This window comes from Anopheles marshallii, chromosome 2 (genome assembly GCF_943734725.1).
Source record: "Anopheles marshallii chromosome 2, idAnoMarsDA_429_01, whole genome shotgun sequence".
In the NCBI taxonomy this organism is placed as follows: Eukaryota; Metazoa; Arthropoda; class Insecta; order Diptera; family Culicidae; genus Anopheles; species Anopheles marshallii.
In genome coordinates, this window is record NC_071326.1 from 64800326 (window position 1) to 64814954 (window position 14629).

General features: G+C 44.7%; 4 protein-coding genes across 5 annotated transcripts in view; 2 read left to right on the forward strand and 2 right to left on the reverse strand.

Annotated features, from left to right (window-relative positions):
* The window catches only part of LOC128707027 (protein CBFA2T2), a 32621-nt gene extending 26774 nt beyond the window's left edge, over window positions 1–5847 (forward strand). Inside the window, exons 5-10 of the mRNA XM_053801971.1 lie at window positions 4301–4536; window positions 4602–4776; window positions 4834–5229; window positions 5293–5460; window positions 5538–5645; window positions 5710–5847. Of these exons, the coding sequence (XP_053657946.1) occupies window positions 4301–4536; window positions 4602–4776; window positions 4834–5229; window positions 5293–5460; window positions 5538–5645; window positions 5710–5847 (1221 nt within the window). The remainder of the gene's footprint in view (window positions 1–4300; window positions 4537–4601; window positions 4777–4833; window positions 5230–5292; window positions 5461–5537; window positions 5646–5709) is intronic.
* Window positions 5848–7653: 1806 nt separating this feature from the next.
* LOC128707620 (6-phosphogluconolactonase) lies at window positions 7654–8568 on the forward strand. Its single transcript, XM_053802578.1, has 3 exons — window positions 7654–7777; window positions 7882–8378; window positions 8440–8568. The coding sequence occupies exons 1-3, from the start codon at window positions 7654–7656 to the stop codon at window positions 8566–8568; spliced, it is 750 nt and encodes a 249-aa protein (XP_053658553.1).
* A 354-nt stretch (window positions 8569–8922) lies between these two features.
* LOC128708010 (sodium-dependent nutrient amino acid transporter 1-like) lies at window positions 8923–11876 on the reverse strand. 2 transcript variants are annotated; one of them, XM_053802965.1, is made up of 7 exons: window positions 11405–11876; window positions 10570–10819; window positions 10293–10408; window positions 9593–10218; window positions 9249–9525; window positions 9073–9167; window positions 8923–9015 (listed from the first exon to the last, which is right to left on the reverse strand). In XM_053802965.1, the coding sequence occupies exons 1-7, from the start codon at window positions 11874–11876 to the stop codon at window positions 8923–8925; spliced, it is 1929 nt and encodes a 642-aa protein (XP_053658940.1). The 2 variants fall into 2 exon arrangements, with proteins under 2 accessions (XP_053658940.1, XP_053658941.1); XM_053802966.1 differs by lacking the exon at window positions 10570–10819 and adding an exon at window positions 11038–11278.
* Window positions 11877–12867: 991 nt separating this feature from the next.
* Window positions 12868–13998, reverse strand: LOC128708978 (uncharacterized). Its single transcript, XM_053803960.1, has 3 exons — window positions 13845–13998; window positions 13382–13772; window positions 12868–13309 (listed from the first exon to the last, which is right to left on the reverse strand). The coding sequence occupies exons 1-3, from the start codon at window positions 13996–13998 to the stop codon at window positions 12868–12870; spliced, it is 987 nt and encodes a 328-aa protein (XP_053659935.1).
* Between the last annotated feature and the right edge of the window lie 631 nt (window positions 13999–14629).

Sequence of the window (14629 nt, forward strand, 5' to 3'; positions counted from 1 at the left end):
AAATCGGCGGGATGCGGACACGGTATTATCTTTGGTGAAACTGGAGAAGGTAAACGCATCGCCATTACCCTCGAAAACGTTCTTTATGTTCCCGGATTAGAGGGAGGTTTAATTTCAGTAAGAAAGTTGGCACAAAAAGGTTTTGACGTCGTTTTTAATGCCAACGGTTGCGAAATAAAGTGTGGTAAGGGTGAGGTCATCGCGGTTGGTGATATGGAAGGCAACCAGTACAAAATGAAGATTACAGAGGCGTGTTTGAAAGTTAGAGGAAATCACACAGAAGAGTGTCAACATACTTGGCACCGGAGATTCGGTCATCGGAGTATCGATGTTGTCGCGGCAATCCGGAATAAAGGGTTAGCAAGCGGTTTACATGTGAAGGATTGCGGAGAAAGGATTGTGTGCGAGTGCTGTTTGAAGGGGAAGCTATCCAGAAAGCCTTTTCCTTTAGTGACCGAGCGCAAATCCAAGAAACCATTGGACCTTTTACACACTGATATATGTGGACCGATGGAGAATCCTACCCCAAGTGGTTACAAATACTTCATGACCATTATTGATGATTTTAGTCGCTTCTGTGTGATCTATCTCCTGAAAACGAAGAATGAAGCAGCCGATAAGATCGTCGAATATGTTCGCTGGACAGAAAACACCTTTGGTCGGAAGCCTAGTGCGATTCGCTCTGATGGGGGAGGCGAATACACGGTTAAAGCTCTACAGGAATTTTATAAGTCCCAAGGTATAAGCGCACAATATTCCACTCCATACTCACCACAATCTAACGGAGTGGCTGAACGAAAGAACCGAGCCTTGCAAGAGATGGCGAACTGTATGCTGCTTGATGCTGGACTGCCGAAACGGTACTGGGGAGAGGCTGTAATGACAGCAGCCTATGTGCAGAACCGACTCCCTTCAAGAGTAGTAAACCGTACACCCTACGAGCATTGGACTGGGTCAAAGCCGGACTTGTCCAGACTACGAGTGTTTGGAAGCGAGGCTTACGTTCATATTCCCGACCCAAGAAGAAAGAAGTTCGATGCGAAGGCGGAGAAACTTATTTTTTTAGGTTACTCGGACCAGCATAAGGCTTATAGATTTCTAAACATCGATAAAGATCGGGTGATCATTAGTCGTGATGCCCGTTTTCTTGAGCTAAGTAATGGCTCCGAACAGCAGGAGGAGTGCACTGTGGAAAACGTGCCGGTGGAAGCTCGGACTGAAGTTGTTGAACTGGATTGGACGGATCAAGTATCTGTGGGAGAATCCGAAGAAACTATATCTGTGTATGAAGATGCAGAAGAGAGTGACACTTCTGAAGAGCCACTAAAAGAAGGTCGAAGTACGCGTGGCGTTCTTCCCAAACGTTATGAGGACTTTGTTGTGGGCAAGGTCACTCATGACGAAGAGCCATCAAGTTATCATGAAGCGATGAAAATCCCTGTTTGGAAAGAAGCTATGATTGAAGAAATGAAAGCCCATGGACAGAACCAAACATGGGAGCTTGTAAACTTACCCGTCGGAGTGAAGCCCATAGGAGCGAAATGGGTTTTCAAACTGAAAAGGGATGAGACGGGCAAGATAGTGCGACACAAGGCACGAATTGTAGCTCAGGGCTACACGCAGAAGTTTGGCATTGATTATACGGAAGTATTCGCTCCAGTTACTCGACAAACAACATTACGTACGATGCTAGCAATAGCTGTGAAGAAGGGGCTAATATTGAAGCAATACGACATAAAGACGGCCTATCTCAATGGCACTATCGAGGAGGAGTTGTACATGCAGCAGCCATCGGGATTTAAAGTTCGTGGAAAAGAACACATGGTGTGCAGGCTACAGAAAAGCATTTACGGATTAAAACAGTCAGCCCGCTGTTGGAACAAGGCTTTACATGCAATTCTGTCGACGCTTGGATTTGTACAATGTGACTCCGACCCTTGTCTCTATGTACTTCGTGGAAATCAGTCTACAGTGTATTTACTTGTGTACGTAGACGATTTACTGATGGGATGTGCAGAAGAAGCAACAATTGATCGAATTTTTGCTGACCTAAAAGATCGACTCAACATAACTTCGCTTGGTCCCGTTCGACATTTCCTAGGTTACGAGATTCATAAGGAAGACGGAGTGTATACTATGCGACTGACAGGTTATATAGAAGATCTAATTAAGAGGTTCGGAATGAAAGATGCGCATCCTGCTAAGACTCCAATGGACCCCGGCTATTCACTGGTTAACGATGACAGTAAAATGTTTGAAGACAAGACTCTGTACCGCAGTTTGGTAGGAGCGTTGTTGTATCTAGCAGTAAATGCAAGACCTGACATATCGCTTAGTGTTGGGCTATTAGGAAGGAAAATGGAAAATCCCAACGAAAGTGATTGGACAGCTGGAAAGAGAATCCTGAGATACCTTAAAGGAACAAAGGACTTTAGGTTGAAGTTCGGATCCGGCAATGATTGGACTTTAAGAGGATACTCTGACGCTGACTGGGCAGGCGATGTGAAAACACGAAAATCTACGAGTGGTTTTGTTTTCTTATTTGGTGGTGGACCAATTTGCTGGACCAGCAAAGCGCAAGCGAGTGTTGCATTATCGTCACTGGAAGCAGAGTACAATGCATTAACGTTGGCGTGTCAGGAGGTGCTATGGTTGCGGCGATTGCTAGAAGACTTCAACGAACCACAGACCATGCCAATTGTGTTGTACGAAGACAATCAAGGTTGTATATGCTTTGCTACTGCAGAGAGATCGAGTGGGCGAGTGAAGCATATCGATACGAAAAGGAACTTCATACGTGAATTATGCGAGCAGAGAACTGTGGAGCTGATATACTGTCAGTCGAGCGAAATGATAGCAGATGCATTGACAAAGCCGTTATCTGCGCCTCAGATAGGGAAGTTTTTGAAGCAAATCCAAATGTGCTCGAATTAACTATGTGTTTTGAACAGTAGTTATTTAGGAGGAGTGTTGAATGTAAATAACAACTTTCTGTTTTTCTGGCAACACTGCCAGCGAATTGTCAAACTTGTAAATACGTGAAATAAATCAGTTGAGCTTTGAACGTGGAGTAAAACGGACGCCGGACTGTGTAAAGAGTTTTACTTGCGTGAGCATTACTCATCACTTTTGACGTATTATCAACATCGTTGTGTTGAGTTTTGTACAAATCTTGCAAAACATTTCCTGCTTGCAATTTGCCTTATCCCAGGGCACTCGGTAGAACTATAATGTAGTACAACATTATTACATTATTTTAAACCAAAGTACGCATACATTATTTTAACAAAATAAAACTAAGATTAAAAAATTATAGGCTTTTTTTCTAAAAGTTTGTTTAATAGAAATTTTCCATTTTTAATGTGCGTCTCATGAACAAAAATAAGAAACGTTTTCAAAAGTGAAAATTTCAAAAGTTTCGTATGAAAAACTCTTATCAAAAGATTTATTAAGCACAACACGAGACGATACCGTTCAGAAACCCAAGTTTTCTTGCTTAGACATTACGCTACTAATGTGAATAGTAAACTTCAACATGAAATTAAAAGTGAAAATTAAATAACGATTCATTTTTCTCATACATTAATACTTGATCAAACTACTTTTAAAATAATTTTATCACAAACAAAATCGAATTGCAAAAAGCTATCCTGTCGAAAGACATAACAAAAGAGCAGGATGAAAAGTGAAAGCATTTTTCCACTTTTATTGTTTCCAGCAGCCTGTTTAAAAAATTTAAATTAATATAAACTATAATAATTTCATTATTATTTAAATTATTTTTGTTTGTAACGGAACAATCTAAGAGACATTGGAATTGGCAGATTATTGCACTCCCAAACCGTTGCCCAGTGGTGGCAAGTTTTCGAAGCAAGCTGTTACAGGCAACAACATGTGGTTAGGGTGGTTTTTGCCTTGCTCCCACCCCTATGGGGTTGGTTGCTAAATTTGCAATAACAGCATACTGTCCAAGCTGTTTGCGTTAAAAGTTATGCGAAGTGATCATGGGAAGGTACATTGACTGCACTTTATCATTATTGTTCGACGGCTTCGGTACTTCTATTGGCTTCCGCTATGATGTTGGCTCAGGAACAGGAACAGGATTTATCGGATTTACTTTGAGTAACTTATGCTAAGTTACCTTGCATTTCAGAAAGAATACTTAAAGAATTGTCGAGAAGAAGCTCTTATTCTACAAAGCAGTATTAGTATTTCAGTTACAGAACTTACGAATATGAATCTAAGGAATGAAAAATAAACGAGCTTAAAACATTAACGTTCCGTAATTCTCCATTTCCAGACATCTGCCCAGTACGTCAGATCCAACGAGAGCAGCGTTATGGAGTACGTGCAGAACTTAGCCGAAACGGCCGAAATATTCTTGCCACACGAGGGAACGTTCGCATCCTCGGTGACAGCTGCCGCTGCGGCCGCGGCAGCTGCAGCAGCTGCCGTTGCAAGTGGTGCTGCCTCCGGTGGACCTGCGGCCGGTGCAACCGTAAATGGGTTGGGACTGAAACGACGAGCTTCTGATAAGTGAGTACAGTGAATAGCATCGACATCGAGGAAGAGACCTAATATTGCAGCATTCCTTGTTTCAGCTTATACGACACACATTCGACAGGGCCGCCGGAATGGAGTGATTACGTGCTGCCGCCAACCAAACGTCCCCATCCGTCGCTTTTGTTGGCCTCCGGCGCGTCCCAACTGTATCCCGGCCATCCAGCTCTCTTCGAATATCAAAACGGTGGCTTACATCCACATTCCGATGGTTTGGTAAGTGTTTTGTATGTGTTTTGTGGGCCATATACTTACTGTGTCCACCTTCCACAGCATTCCATTCACCGAGACGATCGGGATTTAAGAGCTGGGTCTACCGAATCTCATCGACCACCTAGAATTCCACCTGGCGGCGGAAGCGGCGGAGGCGCTGGCGGTGGCAGCAGTGGCGGCAGCACCGGTAATGGTACCGGTGGTAGTGGCAGTATAGGTGGTGGCTCGATTGGAGGAGCCAGTGGTGAAGAGGAGTGGAAAAACATTCACACAATGCTGACCTGCATTTCGGCAATGGTGGAGAAAACGAAGCGGGCGATCTCCATACTGCAGCAGCGTGGTATCGATAACAGTCATGCACGAGATCACCAGGACACCTCGATGGCGGACATCAAGAGACAAACGGAGGAAAAAATATCCGAGTTCCGGCGCACCGCCGAAGAGTCTGTGAATCAGGTTAGGAGAGGAAAGATCCTCACAAATTTCTCAGATAGTAAATGATAGGCATGGTTTTTGCAGGTCAAACGGCAAGCTGTTATGGAGATTCAGCGTGCCGTTGCGGCCGCAGAGTCAAGAACACTGGAGATGATCGCTCAGGAACGGTTAAAGATGGAGAAGCTGTACGCTGACATACATCGCAACAGCGCCGATGAGACAGAGCCACCCATTTCGAGTGGTAGTCAGAATGTAATATTCAGTTGAGAATTTCGATCTACCCGCTAGGAGATGCAAACCGATTAACCAGTGATCTTTGTACCTTGCAGGCTTGCTGGAACTGTGGACGAAAGGCAAACGAAACCTGTTCCGGCTGTAATCTGGCACGATACTGTGGATCTTTCTGTCAGCACAAGGATTGGGATCAACACCATCAGGTAGGACTATATAGACCCGGTTGCTTGGATGAAGTCTTATAAGATTATATATCCGCTCTTCAAGGTTTGCGGTACATCACGTGCGGAGAACAGCTTTCAAAAGCACACCCAGAGCTCCCGTACGTCTATAGCTTCCCGTTCGACTACGCCCCAGCAGCAGAGCAACAGTACATCGAACGGTACGGCTTCCGCCGCAAAATGACGGACTAAACCGCTGAAACCTAAGAAAAAGTATCTGTGCTAGTCAAATTACCGTAGTGTGTTGAAACTTCTGGCTAGGCATGTTCCGGAATGGTTGGTACACGATGAGAAGTACCGTGCATCGCACGTCTATGACCCCTCTCGTCATCATCTGTTTCGATATCTTTATCCCCCGTCGTAGTCGGATAGGCTGGTAGAAGTGTTTCAGTAACATTAATAGTGGAGATATAATACGATCTTTTACTATTTACCCAGCAAGTGTGCGTCAGTCCGAATGGATCGATGGCGCTTAGTTTCTATTGTTTATCCTGTAGCTAAAGTTAGTTCAATACCTAAGTTCAGTACACACAGTGCAATATGATGTTTCTTTTTTGTCTTTTTGTCTTACGATACGATAACATGATAGGGAAGATTTAGGGATAGCAAACAGCCAAAAGTAAAGTTTATTACTAAAACCCAAAGTAGATGTTGACCAAAATAATTATTAAAACTAGCCGTAGCTATTGTAAGCAAACGGAAGAAGGTGGGCGTAAAATTACCACATAAAAGCACACCTAAGCTCACTCACATAGCAGTAGATCTACACACCGAATGACACAATTCTCTGAATGCACTGGAAACTGCACAACTGATCGTTTTTGTGTACGCACTACCCCTTACAAATACGATATCAAACGTCTAACGTCGTAAATCTTGAATAGAAATAAAGGTTCTTGTGATCGTGCGAATTTGAACATTCGTTTCTCACATTACACGTTCTTGAAGACCGTAATGATCATGGAACAGCAGTTTTTAATTTTTTTGTTTCTTTTCATAAAATTTATTGCCGCATCAAGATCAACATCGATACAGTCTTGTAAATAAGCGATTGTTAACTAATTTATTTATGCAACCATTAGCTTAATTGTTTTGTACTACCGTAACCCATTTACCTTTACTTTTTTACTAGTACACATTTGCGAAAGGAATCAATTGTAGGAGCAACAGATCTGGCTAGCGATATGGTTTGAACTTAGTCAAGCGCGTTTAAATTAAGATTGTGAAGCTGAACGAAACAGGAATAAAGTACGTGATTTAATCACCTGTACTCATGCGTTATTTGGTTAGCATTTCTTTACACCTTTGCTATTGATGCTACAGTTTGTTGATGTATGGTAGAAGTAAAGGTCGAGTGAAATGGCATAAGGGCCATAAAATAGCACGCACTAGATATTAACCATTCAGTACTGTAAATAGCAACTTTCTGTAAAACTTATCGCAACCTCTTTATCCCTTCGAGTCGTATCATACGATGTAAAATTAAACAAATAATGAAGAAATAAACCAAAACTGTGTTTGTGAAATGAGCATCCAAAGTGGAATGATTTGTTATATGTCGTATACACAGAAATAGTCCGAAATTATATCATGTTTTGGCAATACCATCACAGTGCAGCGTGAACGCTGTTTAAGAGCTGCATACTAGGTGCCATGCGGCAAAAGTCGGGTTTGTTAAACTTTTTTTATATTTAATCAAAATCACTGTGTTCTTATTTTCAAACTATGTAATATAAAAGTGTTTTGAATTGTTCCGCTGTATGACGATTTGTAATGGACGAATTTGTAACAACATTTAAAAATTTGATTGTTGGGTATTGGCTCATGCTTGTTGAGGCACAAGGTAAACAAAACCGAAATGTCAATTGGAGCAAACGTCAAAACAGCCTTTGCGTCATGTTTATTTATGTTCGTGACGAATGAAAACGCGACAGACTCGTTAGCTGGTGCATTGCTTAAACTGTGAATTAATCGTTATTTCTACCGTAAAATGGCACTCAAAAGAGCCTTCTATCGAACCGGTGACGCAATCTGCGATGAAATTCTTGGGTTGCTTGAAAAATACGCCAACGAAACGCTCGCTAAGCAGGATAAGTTCCGCCTAGGTGTATCGGGTAGGTCAAAATATGTCCATCGAATTCAAAGTGAATTCAAAGTCATTCGTATGGGCGATAGTGCGTGACCATCCTTGTACATGCGTGTCTGTTTTTCATTCCAGGTGGCTCATTAGCGGACATTCTCTGTGAGGGTATGTCGGATCTGCGGTCCGATTTCAGCAAGTGGCAGATATTCTTTTGCGACGAGCGTGTTGTACCGGTAGCAGATAAGGAATCAACGTTCGGAATTTTCAAACGAGATCTACTTGCAAACTGTGATAACATTCCAGAGAGTGTGTTCTTTCCGGTGAATACCTCGCTGGACGTGAATGATGCAGCAGTAGAATACGAACGTACGCTACGGAAAACATTTGCATTGGCAAAGCCGGACGATATACCGTCGTTTGATCTGCTGATTTTGGGTATAGGACCGGATGGACATACGGCGTCACTGTTTCCAGGTCACCCGCTGCTCGAAGAGAAGAAGAAGTTGATCGCTCCAATCGATAATTCTCCGAAACCACCACCAAAACGGGTCACCATGACGCTGCCGTTAATCAATAATGCCAAGGTGTGCCTGTTCGGTGCACAGGGTGGTGGAAAAGCAGAAATGCTTAAGGTATTGATGATCTCGTGTTTATTTTATTGAAAATCATATTTAAAGCAACTTATTTCCACAGCGTATTGTGGCAGATAGGGACACTTCCTTGCCGGCCACACTGGTCGATCCTCCCAAGGGTGAACTCATATTTGTTGCCTGCGATGCAGCTGCAGCCCTAATAGAAGGCGATCCATTCCCACGATCGTAAAATCATTCCGCACTGGATTCCTTCACTCCTGGTGCCTTAAGTGTGTAACAAAAGTGCAGCTGCTAAAGCGTAACTACAACGGAAATTTAACCATGGCATTTCACATCACCTGACGGCGGCCGTCGGTGTGCCGATCGGTGGCGGATTGGCTTTTATTTTATTCTAACTTGTGTGTACAATAAATTACAACCAATACTAAAGTAAATGTATCACATAGCAGTAACACCGTTGCGCTTCGCTGAACGAAACATCGTCGATCGGATTGTCCGATTCTAGTTAAAAATATTAGCAATACTGTGTAATTGTTTAGCTACCATTGGGTCATCGAGCGCATCCCGATCGCTAGCTAGCCGATCAATCCTCGTCGATGAACTTCTTGTATTCGTAATGCGTCACTGGATCGAGCGGTCCCCAAGCAGCCGTAGGTTTGAAGGAGTTCTTTATTTTCTGCAAGATGATTTATTTTATCAATAATTAAGTTTGATCAACGTTTGATAAAAATACCTCGTTGAGAGTTTTTCCACTCTGCTTATAGATGGCATAAGCAGCCCAGATCGGAAGCTGCAGAAGTCCGAATGCGAAAATACACCAACCAATGTCTGCGTGAAAGGGATAACGGGAGAAGAAATTAACACGAACCTGCTTCAACTTTATGTGTGTTAGTGTCGAATGTTTCGTACCGTATGCGATCGTTGGATACACGTACTGCTTGTACATAAGCGGTTCCAACGTGATAAGGTTGTAGATAAGAATAACAAACATGAGAAGCGGAGTGATCCAGCGCCAGCAAAGTCTCCAGTAAAGGTTTGGCCGATGTCCCAGCATGAATTCCGTATCCTTACACAACCGATCTACACCGTATACCCATCCGATTGCAATCAGTTCGGCAATCGCGAGCACTAGAGCGATCGATGAAGCACCATAGTAATCAACCAGCTTTAGCACGTACTGGCCACCCTGCAATGAAAGAATGGGCAAGATTAGTACACATTGCACATATTTAGTTCACCTACCTATCACATACCGGAGTAACGTAAATGCTTCCGAGCAGCACACCACAGATAGCTATAATCGTAGCCGCTTGCCAGTTGCGTACCTTCGGGAACTGATCCTTAATAACCGTCATAACGCACGAGGTCATCGCGACATTACTACCGATGCCCAGCACGAACAGCATCAGGAAGAACAGTACTGAAAATGCTTGCGGCAATACCTCAAACTTTGCAATAGCCTCCGGGTAGGAAATGAACGCTAAACCAGCGTCCGATTTGACGACGTTACCAACATCCGTCTTGCCGGTGACGTGTGCCAAATGGCCAAGAATACCGAAAATAGTACAACCTGCCAGCAGCGAGGTGAAGGTATCGATCGATGTGACGATCGTAGCGTCACGATACACATTGTGCCGGAACTTGTTATAGGAGGAGTACATGATGATGTTCCCGAAACAGATCGAAAGTGAGAAGAAGCACTGTGTCACCGCAGCATACCAAACTTTGGGGTCGTAGATTTTGTCCCACTGTGGTTTGAGGAAGTACACGATACCGTCCACCGCTCCGGGGAGTGTACAGGCCCGAATCAAGAGCACGGTCATGACGACGTACGGGAAGAGCGCCAGGAAGTATGAGGCTTTTCCAGAACTTTTAACGCCTAGACGAAACGAGCAGGAATGCAAAGTGTGTTAGTTTGGTGTAGACTACATCCACTTGACATGCTATAATTACCTTTGATCAGTGTCAGGAACACGAGTGACCATGAAAGAACCAGGAAGAGGGTCAGTCTTAGATCTGGTAGCCCAATTCCATCATCAATACCGTCCAGCTCCTTCAATACTACCTTACTGCAATCAGATTAAATGGTGTGATCAATTCCGTCCAGTAGTGCAGCGTCAACACACAAACTCATCGGTCAAGTAGCACGCTTACAGCCAACACCGTACGACAGACATATTACACCACCACCGACAGAGACGCTCGACAGTTCCATGTCCGGTAAACTTACGTAAAGTACAACTCCGAACTACTGGCCATCGAGAGACCTGTGACGTTGAGACTATGCGAAGCTGATTCTGACTGTGCCGACATCGCCTTGGCCTCCGAATCAATACAGTTCGGTAACCATTCCTGGCGACACTTGGCCCAAGGTAGGGGTTTCATAAACGAGTCTATCATATACCGTGCAATTAGTGCCATGAGCGAAGAGTAATACGTGATTAGAGTAGACACCGAGAACAGCTGCCCATAGCCAACACCTTGCGTATAGAGAAGAACCAGAAGGATAACAGGGGTAAGTACCACTGGAGAAAAAGGGTATGAGTTAACTCAACCGGTGTTAGATTCGCTTTAGTATTCAACCGTAAACGATCCCAGTCGTGCCGGTTCTTATATCTCCTTATCACCGCTACCGTTTGGAAGCATTATCGTTGACTGATTGCCCATGTTTTAGCTGAGACAAGATGGCTCCACTTACGTAAAGTACAGCTCGGCTGAGGAAGTCCTGTTGGACAGTACTAGGGTATTATTAAGATCGTTCATACTGGAGGTGTTGCTTGAGCCCGAGGGAATGCAGTTTCCTGCCCAGCTGTCCTCGCACACGGCCCACGGTAGGATGCTTTGGAACGAATCGAACAGATACCGCAACGTGGTGGCCATCAGTGAGGCATAGTACGTTGTGACGATTGTTGTTGAGAGTATCTGTCCATACCCGACGCCTTCGCAACGTTCGGAAGTTATTTCATGGGATAAGAATTGTGTGATCAAACCATTCTTCCAGCTCTTTGCTATCTGTCAACAACCTGACGGAGGAAGGAGACTCTATCCTGTGACAACCTACTTACCACGCATGATCGGAGCCATATCGTACACCTTAACGCTTCCCCGGCTGGAGAACTGTCCAATGATCATCTCCATGTAGTAGACCGGTTTGCCAACGAGCAGCAGCACTATGATGTACGGTATCACGAACGCACCGCCTCCATTCTCAAGAGCCACGAATGGAAATCGCCAAACATTACCGAGCCCAACCGACATGGCGATACATGACATCAGGAACTCTACACCCTTACCCCACTGGTCTCGGTCGGCTGTGGGTTGCACGGGTATTGCTGTACCGGTTCCGTTTCGTGCGATTTCCTCCGGCACGGAAGTCCTGTGGACGGTTTTACCTCCGGCCAGTTCCACATCGGTAAGAGCCACTCCGTGCGTGCCGGAGACGTGAACTCCATTCGAGGGTGGAGTATTCCAGCGAAACTGACCCGCTATAGAGGGACTGCTGTCACCGATGAAGCCATTATTATCTCTACCTTCCATTTTCTGCGAGTGGTGTCCGTTGTTATCGCCACCGAGATGCGGTGTAAAGGATAGCTTAATGTTCGTCTACAGGAAAAAAAAGAGGAAGACAAATCATAAGTTCGTTGTCGGTTCCACTTACCAAAGCCATCCAGTTAAGAAGCAGTTAATGGATAATTTATCGCACTTTCAAAAAGAGCATTGGCACATCTTTTGGGCACATTAAAACTTTTGAGAATGCGAATTTAATTAACGACACAAAGATCCAAACTATCAACATCCATTAAAACTTCCGTTATCTTAGATATTTTTAATAGCCGTTCGCAAAAACGAATTGCTGAAGTCTTTTTGGGTCGTAACCGCTTCTGCTTGATTTGTGTGAGTGCAGAATTTACTGGCAAATGAAGCTTTTTTTCCGCTCGAACGATCGGTACCTTCAACCCTTTCCAGACGGTTGGCCGACTCATTGGTAAGGATTTACGGTTAGCGAATTTCAATGTCACCGTAACGGACATCATGGACACTTCAACGAGTAAGCGCCGGTTTACCGAGCGGTTTGCGTGCGGCACCCCGGTGGCGAACGACTTGGCCATCAATGCGAGCGAAGGTCAATATCAATTTACGTAGAGGAAGGATTGGTTCGCAAATGAACACGAGACGCGTGTTCCTTCTCAAAGCAAAACTCGTTTTATTCTGTTGCGGTACTACGTCACTGAACTGGTGACGCTTAGTTTTGATAGTTCGACTTTCCCGGTAGAATTTGGAATGTTGGAATTGGTGCTGCGGGAGTAAACGTTTCAGAAGCGGGATTTTTTTGGATCGAAAATTTAGTTTGTTTGTCTGTTTGTCACTTTGGAATCAGAATGTGTCGGAGCATTATTGACAGAGTTGGACACATGAAGCTTGTTAGCTCTTAAGAGTATATGTAAACATTATATTTCCATCATGGTACCATTGAGATGCTTTATCACAGTTCTCTTGCATACAGTATTAAAAAAAAAAAAACCCCTTCCTAAACCCCAATCTTCATGCAGTGTCGATGGGTCTCGTGTGAAATGTACTCCCCGGACACGGCCCAAGCTTTTCCGGCGATTCCGAGGATGATCTGCGTGATGTTCGAACCTTGCTGCAGGATAACGCGATGGTTTTCCGCCTTCAGCGAACGTCCCGGTGTCCACTTGACAATCGCACCGTCGCGTTGTAGCACGTACAGCAGATTGTCGTGGAAATCCAACTTCAACCCGCACGGCCGACCGAGCAACCGCCCGAGGTAGGTAACATTCGTTTTCATAATAATCTTCCGCACGCCATCTTCCGGAAAGGCGAGCTGACGTATGTTCCGGACGGGAAGTGCGAACAAGCGATCACTCACCGTATCCGCTACGTAGAGGTGGTTGTTGTTGATGGTCACCTCCGAAAGTGAGATCGGATGCATTGAGGTGAGATCGTTCTTTCTGCGTGAGAGTGAGATGTCGTATGTAAGAAAATCTTGAATCGAGACATGATGATGGTGATGCGCAACTTACTGAAATTGTAGCTTGCCTACCGTACGTTTAAACAGAGAGTACAGCAATACATGATCCTCATCCAGGAGCGTTATATACGCACGTGTATCTCCATCACTTGCTGGGACTGGGTCAACAACAATCGTGTGAAAGCGCTGATTATCGGCCGCACGAAACTGATGGTGTATCTCACCCGTACCGGGGCTAAGCAAACTGCGAATGACCAGTTTCGGTGGACAGATCAACTTGTCCCGGTCCGCACCGCAAAGTACCCACAGTCGAGCGAGCCGATCGATATCCGTTCCCAGCACCTGTCGCAATCCACGGCACGACCGTTCGTCCCAATCGCTCGACAGTACTCGAGGCCACTGATTGCCAGTATTTTCGGGCCAGGTTGCTTCCACCAGCGACACTAAGGGTGTTTGGTAGACACATTACTATAGTAGCCTATGATATAACACGTGCCAAAGGAATGTTCACTCACCGTTGGATGATTCAATCGTCAAGAATGCCCTCGAGTGGTACAGCGAAACGTGCCGCACGCGGAATCGATCGATCCCGATCGAACGCAGATCCCACGAGTGGCCGATACGCACTAGGGCACTTAGCAGCACGGCGCAAAAGATGCGACACTTCATCGTGAACTGATTCCAGCCCCACTTGTGCTGGACACGGCTGTCGTGTGCCACGGCATCCTCCATTGACGCCATACCTTTCGCGAAGTAAGTTTTGCGCTGACGTCGGCACACGGGGACCGTACTGGGGTCGCGTGGACAACGTTCACGGCGGGAATTGTTTAACAAACAGTGAACCGCAAGGTCGTTGAAGAACGTTGGAATGGGCGAGTGAAGTGGAGCAGTTTGGAATTTGGACAGTTTCACAGTGAGATGGTCGCGTTAAGGGATGTTATAGCGTGTAGTTAAGTGGAGTGATTCTTAAGCTTACTCTGTGCACATTTGGTCTATAGTTAATTTGTAGGGATTGGAGTATCTCTGCTGGAGTAGAGTCATATATTAGGAGGATGGTGCCAAAGGAGGTCCCAAAACTATATCCAACACTTACTAGCGCAAACACCAGGTCAATCTGCAGAGCTGTCGTTTTTGAAGTGGTGGAAACCATAACTGCCAAGTTATACGACATTTCGCAAACTTGAATATCGCTCAATAGTAGCTTAGGCATTCGCGAAATTGTCGAGTAATTAGGGATATTTTTTGTTTTGCAACAACAACATGAAGGTGGTTTATCTGCCACTTAGTACTGTCGACTAGG